At 46.7% G+C, this 15,952-nt stretch overlaps 1 protein-coding gene across 4 annotated transcripts in view; it reads right to left on the bottom strand.

Annotated features, from left to right (window-relative positions):
- Positions 1-303: 303 nt before the first annotated feature.
- Ptch1 (patched 1) overlaps positions 304-15,952 on the bottom strand; it is a 58,643-nt gene continuing 42,994 nt past the window's right edge. For 2 of the 4 annotated variants that reach the window (XM_027409657.2, XM_027409658.2), the window contains 6 exons: positions 14,414-14,694; positions 12,212-12,349; positions 10,093-10,235; positions 6,167-6,266; positions 5,417-5,671; positions 3,432-3,974 (listed from right to left, as the gene is read on the bottom strand). In XM_027409657.2, the coding sequence (XP_027265458.1) occupies positions 3,432-3,974; positions 5,417-5,671; positions 6,167-6,266; positions 10,093-10,235; positions 12,212-12,349; positions 14,414-14,694 (1,460 nt within the window). Of the gene's footprint in view, positions 3,975-5,416; positions 5,672-6,166; positions 6,267-10,092; positions 10,236-12,211; positions 12,350-14,413; positions 14,695-15,952 lie in introns of all 4 variants that reach the window. The other 2 variants (XM_027409656.1, XM_035443040.1) reach the window with 2 other exon arrangements.

Consider the following 15,952-nt stretch of genomic DNA (forward strand, 5'->3'; position numbering starts at 1 on the left):
GGCATGTGTATGTGTGTGCAGTGCCACTAGAGGCCAGAAGAGGGCATCAGACCCCGCCCCCAGCTGGAGTTATAGTTCTGAGTGGCCCTCTACAAGAACAGATCCAGACTTGGCCTTACATATTTCCTGAGCTCAGGTACAGAAAGGTAAGAAAGGGGAGCGCTCACTTAAAAGGGTCACTGAGGAACTTTCTCAGTGTCCATAAAATAAACACAAATGGCTTCCACAAGGCTAGCAAGAGGAGACGAATGGCTAGGAACTTCTTACATGTACACTTTAAGGAACATTCTAGAAACAAGCACATAAACCAACGAGTTATATTATCTTTATTCATGTTAGAATTTCTATCAGTGTTTGAACATTAATATTTAGAGAGTTTTGTACATTTTCATCTGAGAACTGTAACCAGGTCACAATGCTCACATCAACACTTCCCAATCACATGGATAGCTGCTCTCTTGTACTCTCTACACTGTTAAACATTTCCTCTTCCTTGCTGTCATTTACAACGAAAAGTTTCCTCACACTCATGTCTCAGCAAAGTTCCAGACATTATGGATTTTATTACATATAAATTCTTTAAAAATATACTTCTGTCAAAAGACTTGATGACTACTATGTACACTACAAAAATAAATTTTCATATAAATAAATTATATGGCATACTTTCATCTTTGTAATTGAAATGACACAAACTCATTTCCACCCAATTTGGCAGACAACGAGACCCAGTTTGAATATTTATTTCCTTTAAACTCCTTACACTAAAACCTACCATGAGTCCTTAATGTAAATGTTATATACTCTGAACTATTTAACATTAGTAAGCACTCTATACAAATAAAACTTCTGTTCAAAAGTAAAACATAACTGCAATAGTGTTTCCAATAGAAATAAAATCCCTGCATTTTTTTTGTTGTTGTTGTTGTTGTTGTTATAAACTGGCATGACAGATTCTGGAGGACATTCTTATGATACAAAATTATAAATATCAGCAAAGATCTTTTCTTTTAAAAATTAAAACATCCAAATGAACAAACAATACAGACAAAATAAAACTATGAGGAGACAGACAGACAGACAATACATACACTCCGAGACTGTAGTCTCCTGTCAGCTCTGTGTCCTTCCTGCCTTGGCTGATGCAATTCCTGACGCACAGAAACCCAACGGCTGTACGAACTTCCTTACTCCGTGAATGAGGCTCAGGAGTAACTGGACACAACCAAGAATTGCAAGGAATCGGCTTCAGAATTTTACATCTCCCTTCTGAACTCAGGGTGCGAGCTATCTGAGCAGAGCTGGTTTTGGGTAGGCAGACAGTGGCTTGACAGGCATTAAGACAGTAGCAGTGGGTGGCCAGGGCCTCTGGCATATTTACACACACACACACACACACACACACACACACACCCCACATGGTAGCCACTGGTGGCTTCCAATTAGTACCTTATAGTTTGGGGATGAGTTTTACGGTCTGAGGTCACTAGACTGCTGGTATTACTAGGGGCCCATTGCCTTACAAACTTCCATGCAGAATAGGAGGGCTGAACAAATGTCAAGTGCACTCCTCAAAGTAGCTTCCATGGACACTAACTTCCTTCCTCTGACACAAATCCTCAGTGTTCACTCACAAAGGAGGATATTGCTTCCCCATCTACTAGTCTCTGGCCAGAGGCAAAGAAACCTAACCCTCAGGGAAAGAAAACAGGATCAAATTTTAATATCTAACACCTGGTTCAAAGAGCTTCTTCTATACACTTCTATGAGGTGGCACTTTACTGATCTCGCATGGACATCACACTGGGTGAATTCTAACAGTGGAGAAGCGTCTTCAGAAGCTCAGACCTCTCATAGTTGACTTGCTCTGCCATCGGCATGCGCCAACCAGGCAGTCAATTTATTGTGAGGGATTCAGATTTGTAAAGGATTGAGCATAGATCTTGAATGAATTAGATTTTTCTGCCTGCATCTGGGTTACGGGGGTGGGAGGCTGTGTGTATGTGCCGGTTATCAGAAAGGTACAATACCACACTTCCCTTGAGTGTCATCTCATGATCCGTCTGAGATTCACCACCAGTGAAGACTGCTGGGTCCATATACAGAGGCCCTAACACTCAACATTATGATCTATGAGAATGTGTTCTCTTTGAAGCACGAGGGGAAGTCCCTGGAGGGCTACCTATGATCTCAGGAGCTGCCGCAGGCATGAAGCCAAGTTTGGCTTCTCTGGACTATTTCCAGAGAATAAGACACATGACAGGTCCACCCTTCCACCAGCACCAAGACAGAAAGAGACCTTGACTTTCCCAACTTGACTAGGCCAGATGGAGCTAAGGTCACATGAAGCAAAGAGAAACAAGAAAAAGAACAAAACAACAGCAAAATCACAGTACAGTACATTGGGAAATCACACACTCACATACACACCCATGAGAACTGCATAAAACTACCCCTAGAGAAGCCACCGGGATTAATCTGTTTTCTTCATGTCTGCTCGTTAAACAATTACCACGCATAGCGTGTTCGAAAGTTAACAGTAACATTTCATCCTACCACAGGGTTGTGATATGCAAATTTAAAATATTTTAGACAGAAACCTTTACAAATAATCCTATTACATAAGCAATATTTGCATAGAATTATACAAGTAAATTATACAATATTTAAGCAGCAGCGACATATGCTGGGGGGGGATTTTAAAAACTAAGTTAAGCTTGTTTGCGGCACAGGGACCAATGTACACAGGGGGAGGGAACCCCTGTGGTCTCCCCACTCGGGGGCAGGAGTGGAGAGGCCCCAGGCCATAGACTTTACAGCATTTCCATGTATATTACATGTGTACACCTCTTAAATATTTATAGAAATATTTCACAAAATAATACAATCAATTACAGTAACAATGAACTGCTTTCCCATAATTCCAAAGCAGTTCTCTTCAAGCAGTCAGTTCTGGAAAGAGGTGGGGGGCGGGTTTTTTTTTTCCAATCTTTGGCCTCTTTGCTTCAGATTTTAATTACCCTTTAAAAGAAAACAAAAAAGGAAGTCACATCACGGTCACGACCAGAGAGCCGTGCACCTCTCATGCAACACAGCCCCTTAACTCCGAGGGGGCACTGAGAACACAGAAACTCTACAATGGGCTGACTGTGGCTCTAAATTCGTTTCATCTATTTCTGCCTTGCAAGGTCATTGGCACACTTGTTAGAACTGTGCTGCAAGTGGTGGGCAAACAGGTACAACAAGGTAGAGCTGTTAAACCAAGTAAAAGATTACTAGTGAAAGGAAAAGAAATCCAGTTTGGAACTGCACTGGTTTGGCCACATCAGCCTTGCCTGGGGAGAAAAGGTCCCCCCCCAGGGTCCAGTTTGGGATGCGCCAGTGCTCAGGGAACCCTGGAAAGCACCCCGGGGGCACATGGGGTACACACCTCAGTCAGAGCTGCTCCCCCAAGGCCTCTCCTCACACCCCACGTCCTGAAGCTCTATGACTTCCACCTTGGAGTCTCTCCTCTCGCACCTGACATGGAAAGGCACATGGGGGTCCTGGAACACCCCATGGTCAGTCTCAGGGTAGCTCTCATAGCCCGGACAGGGCCCCCCTCGGGGGTTGCGCCCAGGTCCAGGTGGGGGGTGCACAGCGACAGTCACGGAGGCGGAAGCTGTCACAGTGGTGATGGGCTGGCCGTAGCTGGGCACAGAGCTGCCCATGGCAGTGGACGTTGGGTTCCGAGGGTTGTAAGAACGGGCCCCGCGGGGGCCTGAGCGGTCCCTATTGCTAGGGCCAGAATGCCCTTCAGTAGAAATTTCAAAAGCGTCTCTTCGCGGTCTATATGGGGGTGGCCGCAAGCCTTCTCTGGGGGGATCCCTTCGAGGCTGCTGGCCTTGTCGTCCAGGAGACAGGGAGCCAGAGTCCAGGTGGGGCTGCTGCCGAGGATTCAAGGGAGGGTGATGTCTTGATTCAGGATGGACCACCTGCAGAGGTGACACAGGTTAACGCAGGGAGGTAAGGTGGTGTCCTTCCAACCACAGAAGAAAACCCACTCCCCACCAGGACATGGATCTTCCTGCTACAACACAGCCAGCTGCAGGAACACAGCTCCACAGCTGCAGCAACATCCCAACAATGGCTTCACTGCCACAAACCCGCTACCCCACCCTGACCACTCTATGCAGACCCTAGGCTCTTTTCCTCAAGTGGCTAAGTGTTTGTCCGTGGCTGGTCAAGAGGCAGCGTGTATTGGTACATATGCAATCATATACAGTAGCTTTTAGAGATCTAAGGCTCCAGTTTCTGGGTCTTATAGCCTTGTTTCACCTGCTCCAACCTCAAGCCAGGTGTGGCCAGTAGCTAATGTACTGAAGAGCAGAGCTAAAACTTCTACCATCACAGACAGTTCTGTCAGACACTTTCGTCTCTGCCTGACCATTAGGAATCTGGTTTCTGGGTCTCTGTACAAAGCTCGAGCAACACAGTGGCCACATCAATCAAAAGGACCGTGACCAACTTCAAAGTCGTTGAGCTTGTACCTATTTTTAGGCTCCCGCTGAACAAAACCAGATTCACACTGCAGCTCAGCAGGGTATCGTCATGGGGTGGGGAGGGGCTTGGGGGACCACGACACAATTCACTGGCCAGCCACTCTCTCCTTCATGGAAGGCTGCTCTAGCCCGCCCGGGACTGGAATACACATTTCCTGTAAGGACGGTGGGGGCCTCAGGCGAGCAATGGGAACTTGGGAGCCTTCCTTGGCTCTTTAAGGCTGAGCATCTTGATTGGGGGCTACTGTGGGTAAGGAAGAGAGCCTGTCGATTCCTTGCTACCTTCAGAAATTGGTAAGAACTTGGGATGCTTCTGAGCTTCAGTGAATCTCCAGCCATCTACAACAATAAGAGCTTGAAGCCACAAAGCTACGGGAAAACCTCAGACAAATAATTAAAATAATCCTGTCCCAAGGCCAATTAAAAGGTAATAGAGATGAGAAGAAAAAAAAAATTGCTTCTCATGTCAGTACAAAACACTACTCATTGTATTTCCTCACACACCATTCTGAAATGATAGGTGGGGGAAGAGGATGGAAAGGGGAAAGAAAAGGAGACTCAGGCCTGCCGCTGACTCCACTCTGAATAAGGGCAGGGCTGGATGAGCCCAGGGCTCTGAGTATTCTAGGCAAGCTATGCCTTCCTGTTTGCACTGCCAGTTCAATCCACAAGATTGAAAACGAAGCATGTCATAGTTTACAAAGAATGACATGCTGGCAGTTTCCTGTGGTTTGACCTGATGTATAATTTTTTTTTCTTGCACCCATCTGTCTATGAGATCAGAGCAGCAGATCTCCCTGGACCTCCCCTAGACCTCCTGGACCACTGCCAGAGGAGAGATGAATCTTTCCCAGTCCCCTAGGTGACTGACTCACAGTGGACCGGGCAAAGACAGGGTTTTCTGTGGCTTCCACGATCACTTGGTGGCCAGGACCTCCAGAACCCTGCTGGGCCTCATAGTGCCTGAGCTCCTCGCTGATGCCCGACACTGTGGTCTGAGAGCTGTACTCCGAGTCAGAGGAATCAGACCCATTGTTCATGTGACCAGGAGGCACTGCAAATCGGACGACACTTGGGGGTGGCTCAGGCGAAGGAGTGGGCAGCCGGTTCAGGCCATTGGCTGGAGACACCTATTTAAGGACATTCCCAATTAAAAGTATTACATTCTTTTATCTGTTGGCCCATCTGAAAGTTCAAAGCCCAAAGTTATTCATCAGCCCCCTCCACCCGACAAAAGAACCCCACATAAATACTGCATCTACTCCCCTCTCCCTGCTACCTGGCAGACACTCAAGATGCACAAAAACAGGGCCCGTGTCTTCCAACACCAGAAAGGCAGGCTAGGTGTCCTTTACACCTTTAAGCCCAAACACTTATCTGAGGTAGAAAAACCTTCCTTTACATATATCCAAGACTAAAGTTGCCCATCAGCTCATCTGAAACAAGGTTTGCTCTATAGCCTCCAGCCTGAACTATCAAAGTAAAACAGCCATTGTTGCTGGATGCATACTGAAGAGGCCACACCATCAGCAAATACAGGAGCATCTAAATATCTCAATCAGGAGTGGCACTGGGGAAAGCCAGATGGCCTGTTGGGTGAACGTCTCACCCTGGCGATCACTGACCTCAGGACACGGCCCAAAGAAGGACAGGAGAACAGGCAGCAAAACGAGTCCGTTGAGAACCCCCAAGACGGTGAGGATCGCCAGGACAGCAAAGAAGTATCTGGAAGACAAAAGGGACGTGGGACCCGTCAGAGGTGCAAAGAAAGCATTCCACCCTCCAAGCACCCAAGTTTTATTCTGCAACCAAGAGCTCAGCTCAACAACCCAACTCCTCTGAAACAAGTCAGCCATGGAACCGTAGTTCAAACTTTTAACACAAGATTAGCTCGGGGTTTTGTTCTTTTTTTTAACCTTATGACTCCAAGGACTACATTCCACACACTGGAGTGTTAGTTCATGAAAGGGGGGTGGGGGGGAATTAGTTTGTTAATTTGCTGAAATCTCATGCCTGTAATGTTATTTATGAACGTGTTACACCAACACAGAAATATGGAATGGGAAATGAACGGCTGAACAACCTGAAAGCACAGATACAATACCGAGGGGCCCGGCTCACGAAAACCCAGCAGAAGCAAACAAATGAAGTGAAGGGTGTAGAATTTAAACAATTTGGCCCAGGAGGAAAAGCTGCCTGCTTCTGCAGGCTGCTAATCCACTGTGAAATGTCCCTGCCTCTTAGGGCAGAATCTCTAATTAAGACTCCAGCGCATCAGGTAAGGGTTTCCCTGGGCTTTCATTAATCACAACTTTCTGCCTGGAATTCTCTGGGTTCCAGTTTTACCAAATAGCTCCAATTGCAACCTTTTTAGAACACAGGAACCAGCCCTGCAAAGAAAGCGCTGCCCATTCTGTGGGAGCGGGGCATTGTGCGTGGCGAGGGCGCTCCACAATGGCAGGGCTGCTCCGCAGGCCAATCTTTTGTTGAACAATTTAGCATCTTTGAATACTCTTGTTTTGCGTCAGCCAATTCAAACATAAAGGCTGAAGCACCATGGCAGAAGAGGGAGAGTGAACAGCGAGTTCTGCGTTCCCACCATTGAGGGCTAAAGGTCTGGGATCTTTCAAGAATACCAAGGTAAACCTGTCAGCCAGGGCCCGCCTCTGGTCGGCACTCTGCACAGCTGGAGGGTGCACCCTCCACGCAAGGATGCTTTTCTGGAACTAATGATTTCTAGGGCTTTGATGGAACTGGGATGGGGGTGGAGGTGGGGTTGGGATGTTCTGGAAAGAAAAGAGGGAGGGCTAGATATCTGTTAATGGTCCCCTGGATCATAAAACTGAATGGCCATCCTACAATGCCATGTCTATGTATGTTTTGACATTAGATGAAAGGAGAGAGAATCCCTATAAAAATACAAATACCTCACAGCTATTGTAAACACTAAAACCCGCTGAGCTGCATTAGTAAAAACCCAAGCCGCCAATGTCTTGGTCTAACATAAACTGTGGAACTTTTGGTGGAGGCATATATCAGCGGCAGGCATTAAGACATTTGCATCCCATCCATCTAGCTGTAACATAAACAGACCAATTAGACTTCTGACGGCTTCATGTATACAGTGTCTGCTCATTTATTTGACTCTGGTGAGGACTTTATCCATCCTATTTTAGAAAATGGGAAGCCCTCCTAAGTGCTTGAAACAGGAACCCCGATATCTCCCGGAACGAATGAGTAGCCCCAGCTAGGACGATGTGAGGGGCTGGGCTCTGCTCTGTGGAGTCCTTTGCAAAGCTCTGTGCTGGCTCCTCGGCTAACCTGTAAGATCCCAGCATACCCTGCATTTATTTCTCTTGGCTCTGAATTGCCTGGGGAGGCTTGGTATCTCCCAATCCCAGCAGACTATAAGCCACATGTCAGAGTAGGTTATGTGCTATTGCCAGTAGTCACAAAAATGACACTCATGAGGCACCTTTGCGTTGGAAGAGCCCAGAGACCATGCCAAAGCAGTCCCAATTGGTATTGAGCTTTTTGCCAGAAAGACAAAAACTAGTATCTGTTTAAGAGTGAGCAGAGGAAATAAATGCCAAATACTCAAACCAGCATCTAAGTTAAGCCATCTATCTCACCAGTTTTTAGCAAAGGAGAATCTACTGATCACTTTACTGACTTATCAAGAGGCTGTGTGAAGACTAGCATGCTTGGGCTCACCTGACAGCAACCTGGAAAGGCTTCTGTTAATCTGTACTTTAATAGCCCCAGAAGATCAGGAAGCATGTTATACAGAGTGCAGGTCTACACTGAAATGAGTCAACCTCTGCTGTTTACTCTACCCTGTCAACCATACCCACATTCCAGAAAGCCCTGGGAGTTTGGCTGCCCAATGGGCTATGCCTCAAGATGGACCCTTCCGTTTTCCTCCCTTGGTAGTGGGGAACAAACCCACTTGCCCCATGCACCTTAGGCACATACTTGCTGTGTCACTGAGCTACACCTCCACTGTAGCTAACTTTTGCGTTAATCTTCAGCTAAAACCTCTAGCTGAAACTCCTCTTTTTATCTGAAAGGGTAAGCTTCCCTACTTGGCCAGCCCTTGTGTGTACACATGTATACACATGTAAAGCTTGATTATAGCCAGATGTGGTAGCATATGCCTACAATTCTAGCACTTAGAAAGCTGAGGCAGGACAGACAGCAGTTCAAAGCCATTCTACATCACAAGTTTGAGGCAAGCCTGGGCTACACCAGACCTGTTTCAGAAACAAACAATCCCCCAAACACCCAACCCCTTAAAAAGGTTTCTCTGTGTAGCTTTGGAGCCTGTCCTGGAACTCGCTCTGTAGCCCAGGCTGGCCTCGAACTCACAGCGATCCGCCTGGCCTCCCGAGTGCTGGGATTAAAGACCTTCTCCACCAACACTCGGCTAAAAAGCATTTTCTGATCTTCTTCACACTTTCCTGCACAGTAGTGTTTTTCCTAAAGAGTGGTCCGGGGAGCAGCCAGACCATACAGGAGTTCTAGCCCAGACAGCAAAGCACAGAGCAGCCCTGGTTCAAAGAGTACCAATAAAAGAGAAACCAAACAATGCTCCCCAGAACAGCCCGACTGGGTCATCTCCCCAGACATGGAGAACCATATACTCTCTGGATCTACCTTATTCTAAAGATGTACTAATATCTTACACACTGAGGACACTGGTTTTGCCTTTTTGCAATAGATCATGGTTTTACACCCAGGAGCAGACACCTAGTGAAGACAACAGCACCACTGAAAGAGTATCCTTTCTTTCTTGTTCCAATCTCTAGATTTTTTCAAAAGAAAAACTCACCTGGCTTTTGCACTTTGGGAAGTCACCATCTTAACCACACAAGTAGCAGAACCCTGCCTTGTGATCCAAAGAGGAGTGCACAGGCCAGGCTTGGAGTCCCTGAATCTGACCCTGAAGTCTGATGTTCAGCACTGATGATGTCTCAGAAGGGACTCAAACACAAAATCTGGGTACACTGTACTCATTTCCTGTGTGAAGTGTACAGCTAGGTGCCTATACTGCAGATGAGCTAAGTTTTTTTCTTTCTATAGTTTTTTTAAGGCAGGGTCTCATGCATCCCTGGCTGTCCTCAAACTTAATGCATGGACAAGGACTGGAACTGCAGAGATGAGCCTCCCACACAGGTTTTATGGGGTGTGGGAGACACAAGCCAAGGCTTCATGCATGCCTAGCACCCCGCTGAACTACATCTCCATCCCTTCCCACAGTCCTGGAGAAGAGAGAACCAAAGCTGAACACAGTCATCTCTCTGCAAAAGTTTGAAACTGGAATCTCAACACTCCGGATGCCAGGTGACTCTCTAGCTTCAAGCCGTGGAGCTGCCTTTACCCCTCATGACTTCCAAGATAACTCCAGACCAGGAAGCTTCTAAGAGAGCTCATCTGTAGGCCTCAGGTAGGCTGAGATGCTGCCACCTTGCCAGATAGAGGAGTGAGCCAGGAAGACTACACGAGCAAGCAAAGACTTTCAGATTAAGCCTCCTATTCCACTTCCGCTTACCTGACAATGAAATCAAATTCGGACCCTGCAAGCATCAGTACGCCCAGCAGAGTGGACACAGCACCGTCCAGAACAGGAGCGAACATGTGCTCCAGGGCAAGCATAGCCCTGTGGTTCTTGTCACCAATGGCTGTCAGAAAGGCCTGAGCAAAGGAAGAATGGAGATGGTCACATTCCTGGACTGTATGTGCTCAAGTGCTCAGCTCTGTCTACACTTGAGTTTTGGTGGTTTTCTCATGGGTCTTAGGCTGGCCTCAAACTCACTATTGTTCAAGAATGACCTCGAACTTAATCCTCCTGGCTCCACTTCTTAGAGTGCTCAGGTGTGCTACCCATGCCTGGTTCCATGTGGTGCTGGGGATAGAGCCTAGCGCCTCCTACAGGCAAGGCTAGCACATTACCACCCTACAAGTCATTCTTAAGCTCATGTGGGTGGGTGGAGTCACCTCAAAGAGACCACTCTATTATTAGGAAAAAAAAAAGACATCATCTAAAATGTAGCAACAAAGCCAAAAGGATGACTTTTTAATTTTTTTTTTTTTGGTCATAATAAAGCATTGTGTATTTGGTCTTCTGAAAAAAAAATATGTGTGCGGGTATTTTGCTTGCATGTATGTATCATGTATGTCTGTGCACCATGTGCTTGCCTGGTGCCTGCAGAGGACAGAAAAGAGGACAGGAGATACACTGGAGCTGGAATTACAGGCAGTCCTGATGTTATGATAGCTAGGCAAGCCTTCTACCAACTGAGCTGAAGTCTCAGCCTCAGGTCTACATGAAATACGGGATGCTGTCTCTACCTTTCTCTCCCAAGCATAGGTTCAAGATTTTACTGGTTAGCTCCTAGAATTGTTTACTTGGTTTTACTACAATGCCCTGTTCATATTATTGGGCCATAGTTAGTAATGATACATATCTTGAACAAAACCCAAAGCATGATGGCTTATAATCCTGACAGACAGGTAGGTCCCTGGACCCTCCTGATCAGCCAGCCTAGCTCTAGGCCAGTGACAGACTCTGTATCCCAAAATGAGGTGAATGATGCCTCAGTAACAGTGTTTGTTACCCCACGCCCAGCCTCTACAAGCATGTGTGCGTACACACACACACACACTCTCATACACAATTGTAAGATACCGTTCCTAAACGATCATATTACTAAGAGCTTCAAAACTTCCTTCCCAACACCCAAGTCCACAACCTGTGAGTGCAGTGACAGCTCCAAAGGCTACAGAAGACCCACACCATGTGCTAAGCTCCAAGAACAAGGCTGGAACAGCGATGCTGACATCACTTGGTTCAGGCCAAGAGCTGAGTTTCCCAGCTTGAGCATTCCAAACACCAGCATCTTACTCAGTCAATATGTATTTACTGAAAGCCTGTTAATAGCCCCAGGTACTCAGGATGTGAGCACATCTGCAGGCAAAAAGCAAACTGCACAACTCCTCAAGGTTTTCGACTAAAATTTTCTCATCGATGTGTATGGCTGGCTCATCTTTTGGATTCTAGACTCTCTTTCAGGTTAGGTTCTCCCAGCACAAGTCAGTGTGTAAAGAAAAGGGGGCCAAGGTTCTAGTGAAAGCGTCCCTGTGTTCCCTTGTTTTCTGCTGCCATGGATGCCTGCAGAAGCTGGGAGGTCTCCAGAGCTGGGTGGGCTGAGGTGGAAGAGCAGGCTCTTCAGGGCTTTGCACCCAAGAGAGCTTTCATTCACAGGCCTGAGGGTATTTCTGTGGTTGCCAGCTCACCTCACCTTCAATTATGCTATCCCCACCAAGCCTCTGAGGGTGGTCTTGCTTTATCCCCAAATTATGACTGTACTTAAAACTGTGTGGGTATTTGCCTAAACACACAGAATGTCTTGGGACAACGATGACAACTTCAAGACAGGAGTGCTACCAGTCAAAACACAGTATTAATGTGCTGAGTCCTTAGAGTCCTGACACAATGAGGTGGTTTGCAGTCATTTTTACTCTACATGTCTCTTATCTAGGACTCCCCAAGAGATTAAGAACCCCTAAAACAAACAAACAAACAAAACAAACAAACAAACAAAGAACCCCTAAAACATTCCCTGGTCCCTTTGCCCTGTCAGTCAATTTCCCCTAAGGACCTCCCATACCAAAGCCACGTGGACGGTGAACTCCACTCCAATGCCGACAGAAGCAATCAGGATGACCACAGGCACAGCACTCAGCTTGATTCCAATGAGGCCCATCATGCCGAAGAGCTCAACTGTCATCAAAGCCAGGACCATGACCTTGAAGAAAGCACACGACAATTAGTTAAATTGGCACAAGGTAGCCAGGAGTGGCAAACGGTGCAAATCAGCAATCCCAATGTGGCTTTGTTTTGTTTGAGTTAGAGAACAACAATACACCTGTCACCTACATACCATGAGAAAGTACTGACTTCCTTTACCTCTGGACTACTGCACATTTCAGCCTCCTGCTGGAAGGGAGATGTTAGGACCACTTACTGTCAGGCTAAAACAGGTGTTTGCGAAGGCAAAGTTTAGGTGTGTGTGTGTGTGTGTGTGTGTGTGTGTGTGTGTGTGTGTGTACGTGTGGAAGCTAGAAGTAAAGTATGGTGTGTTCTCTGGAGCCTCCGCTGAGGAGACAGGTTCTCTCATTGAGACCTGAAGCTCACTGATCAGGCCTGGCTGGTCAGACCTCCTATTTCTGCCCCGATAGTCACACATCACCACACCCAACTGTGCTGGGCAGCAAGTGCTTTAATCACCTAGCTATCTTCCTATTCGTCAGTTTAGTACTCTTAGCAAATTATTTTTCTAATATTCCTACCCTAGAAAGGGAAAAAGAGGAAGGGACCACACCCTGGAGCCATCTATGAAGAGGTACACTATCAGAGTCTAGTCTTTTCCCATGTCTATTTCATCAGAAACACAGTTACTAGTGTAGGTTTTTGGGTGTGGTCAACGGTACCTCTAATCAGGGTTTCTCCCTACATACTAGAGATAATTCAGAGTGATAGAAAACAGGGGTCGGGGAGGGGGAATGCACACAGGCCGCACTCGAATTCAGTACTACTGCCTTAATATACCCAACTTGAGCCTCGGGGGACCTGGTACGCAGGGGTTCCAGAGCCAATAACTAAGACAACTTCAGGTCACAACAAGGCTTTAACCTTAAAAACACCATAAAGTGTCCTACAACTCCTTAAGTTCATATTGCAGTGTTTTTCATTGTTAGAGGCTGCAGCCTAAAGAAAGCTGACAGGGTAAAGGAACTGTGCTTTGGTTGGAGAGCCTACAGACTAAAGGAAGAGACTGGGGCTAGGCCACTGGCAGACATGTGTTAGGTTACCGGGGCCTTTGTGCTTTTAAGAGATGGGAAGCAGCTGGGATCCACATAGCGGACAGACCCTTGGGTTTAAGGAAAGGCATCAGAGCCTTTCATCTTTCTTGTAAAATTGTGTGGAGAACAGTAAGGGAGACTTCGGAGTTTCTTGGGCCAAGGAGGAGAGAACTGGTTCACAACCAAAGAGGTTCTTGTGTGAACCTCCCCCACATGAAGGAAGGAAAGAAAACCACCTTTCCTGCTTGGGGATAGAGCGGTGGGTGGTGGCAGAGGCTGGGGAGAACGGTGAAAGATGGACACCATCCATGGCTTAAGTGCTGTGAAGGCTTCTGCAGACTAAACATTTACCTTTCATGTACCTGTCACCCAGACTCACCAGAGAAACAAAACCTGTTTTTATAATTCTGGCGTTTTAAAGGCTATACCACAGTTTGTGGAACTTAAACAATGCCAGGATTTCAGGCTACACGAGACTCACTTCAAATCTGAAGGTAGTTTGGAGGAAAGATGCTCCAAACTGGCTATGAGAGGCAGCTTAGTTACAGCAAACACCATGCACAAAGAGCCCACATGTCATCCCGGCCCCTGCATCTGCCTGAACTTCTCTGTGCATGCTTCCCCATAACGCACAGAAGAACCCGCCACACATTATCAGGACTGGGTAGTACGAGGCCACAAAATAAGACTTTAGAATTGGAAAATTAGTTATGCATTGGTTATTTTTCTTTACTAAGATTTTAGTGCCTTTATGCAGTGTGCTCACAAAGCCTCCTACCTTACACATGCACATTTTAATGCTGTGTGAGAGGGACACAGATTCCGGCCATTAGAGGCTCTACCTTCCCCATGAACCTCACCACCTCCAGTAGAATAAATATCTTACAGATGATGCAATCTATACTCTCCCCCTCCAAAGGCCCAGACATAAACAAAACTTCCCGGCTGCAGAAAGAGCTATGCCGAAAGGAATCTGACTTCCATAAAGACCCTTATAGTAAACTCACAATGATCCCAGCCGTCCAGGGGTTCAGCAGGAAGACCGCACACACTAGAAACGTGCAGGCCAGCACCACACTGATGGCTAGCAGCAGCCAGTGTCGCAGGCTGATGTACTGCTCCCAGAAGAGGAAGGGGTAGCCGTTGGGATAGCTGGACAGCCCTAAGCTCGTGTAGTTGTTACAGATGACTCTCACTTTTTCAATGGCTTCCACAAAGTCCGAGGTGTCTCGCAGGCCGTTGAGGTAGAAAGGGAACTGAGCATACTCAATGGGCTCCGCTGCTGGGACTGGACAAAGCACAAGTGAAGTGAGTGAGGGCCCTCCGTGAAGAGCCTCCTTGTCCCAACTCCCACAAGTTCATCCAACGATGTCCCACAAGTTCACTCATTACCTTTCTTCCAAAAAAAAAAAAGGATAAACAAGTGATTCTGGGCCTTTACACACAGTTGGAGCTTGTTTAAGATTTCTCACTTACAATCCATTGTTTTCACTGTGTGTGGTTGTGTGCACAAGCACACACGCGAGATAATTCATTCAGGCACATGTGTGGAGGTCAGAGGACGACCTTGGAACCCAACCTTCTTCTACTGTCTTAGTGAAAAGTCTCTTGCTGTTTGCCATTGCGCATTCCAGGCTAGCTAGCCCCGGAGCTCCCAGGAATATTTCCCATCTCCCCCTCTCCACCCCGCCATCTTGCCTTACGTACTAGGATTACAGATACGCTACCACACCCAGCTTTATGTGGGTTCTGGGGATTCAAACCCAGTCCTCATGCTTGTGTGGCAAGCTCACTACCCATTGGGCTATCTCCTGAGCCCAGAATCAACCCTTGGATTTGTATTTGGTGGTAGTGAGGGAGTAAGAGTGAGGTGTGCAGTGGTAGGCCTCTGCGATCTGTGTGTGTGAGTTTAAGCCAGAAGCAACTACCATTTTCAAGAACTATAAATGCCGTTTAGCCAGAAGCAACTACCATTTTCAAGAACTATAAATGCCGTAAGACGTAAATGTTGAAATGCTTTTTGTATCCATTTTCAATTTGCTCACCTTAACCAAAATAATCCCAGAGTCTTGCCTCGAAGAAAGGGCACTTTACTCTCTTGTCCTTTAGTGACCTAACAACTCAAACCTTCCCTGCTTTTCTAATGGAATGCTAAGTCTTCAGCAAGAGGGGAAGAAATCCTCACATAACAGGCATTTACTTACTGCCCTTGTGTGTTCCACACCCTTTGGGGTCATTCAGTTGACTTGCTAAACATGATTTGCCCTATTATAATCTCAACTATAAATTTTCATTAAGACAAGCCTTGGCTGCTTGCCACCAGTCTCTGGGGGTTGGTACAGGGGAGTTCAGACTGCTGCCTGCCCTGTGAGCAAAGGGACCCGTCTTCTTTCCCATGTCTTCTCTTGGCCCAATATCCGAGGCACATGCTGCTACTAACATCTCCAACATAAATGCAAACTAAATCCGCACAGAGCCACCTTTCAAACCCTAGGCTTAGAGGTGAAGGGAAGAGGAGAACACTGATGTATACAGACTTTTCTTCT

Source organism: Cricetulus griseus, chromosome 3 (assembly GCF_003668045.3).
Source record: "Cricetulus griseus strain 17A/GY chromosome 3, alternate assembly CriGri-PICRH-1.0, whole genome shotgun sequence".
Classification (NCBI taxonomy): domain Eukaryota; kingdom Metazoa; phylum Chordata; class Mammalia; order Rodentia; family Cricetidae; genus Cricetulus; species Cricetulus griseus.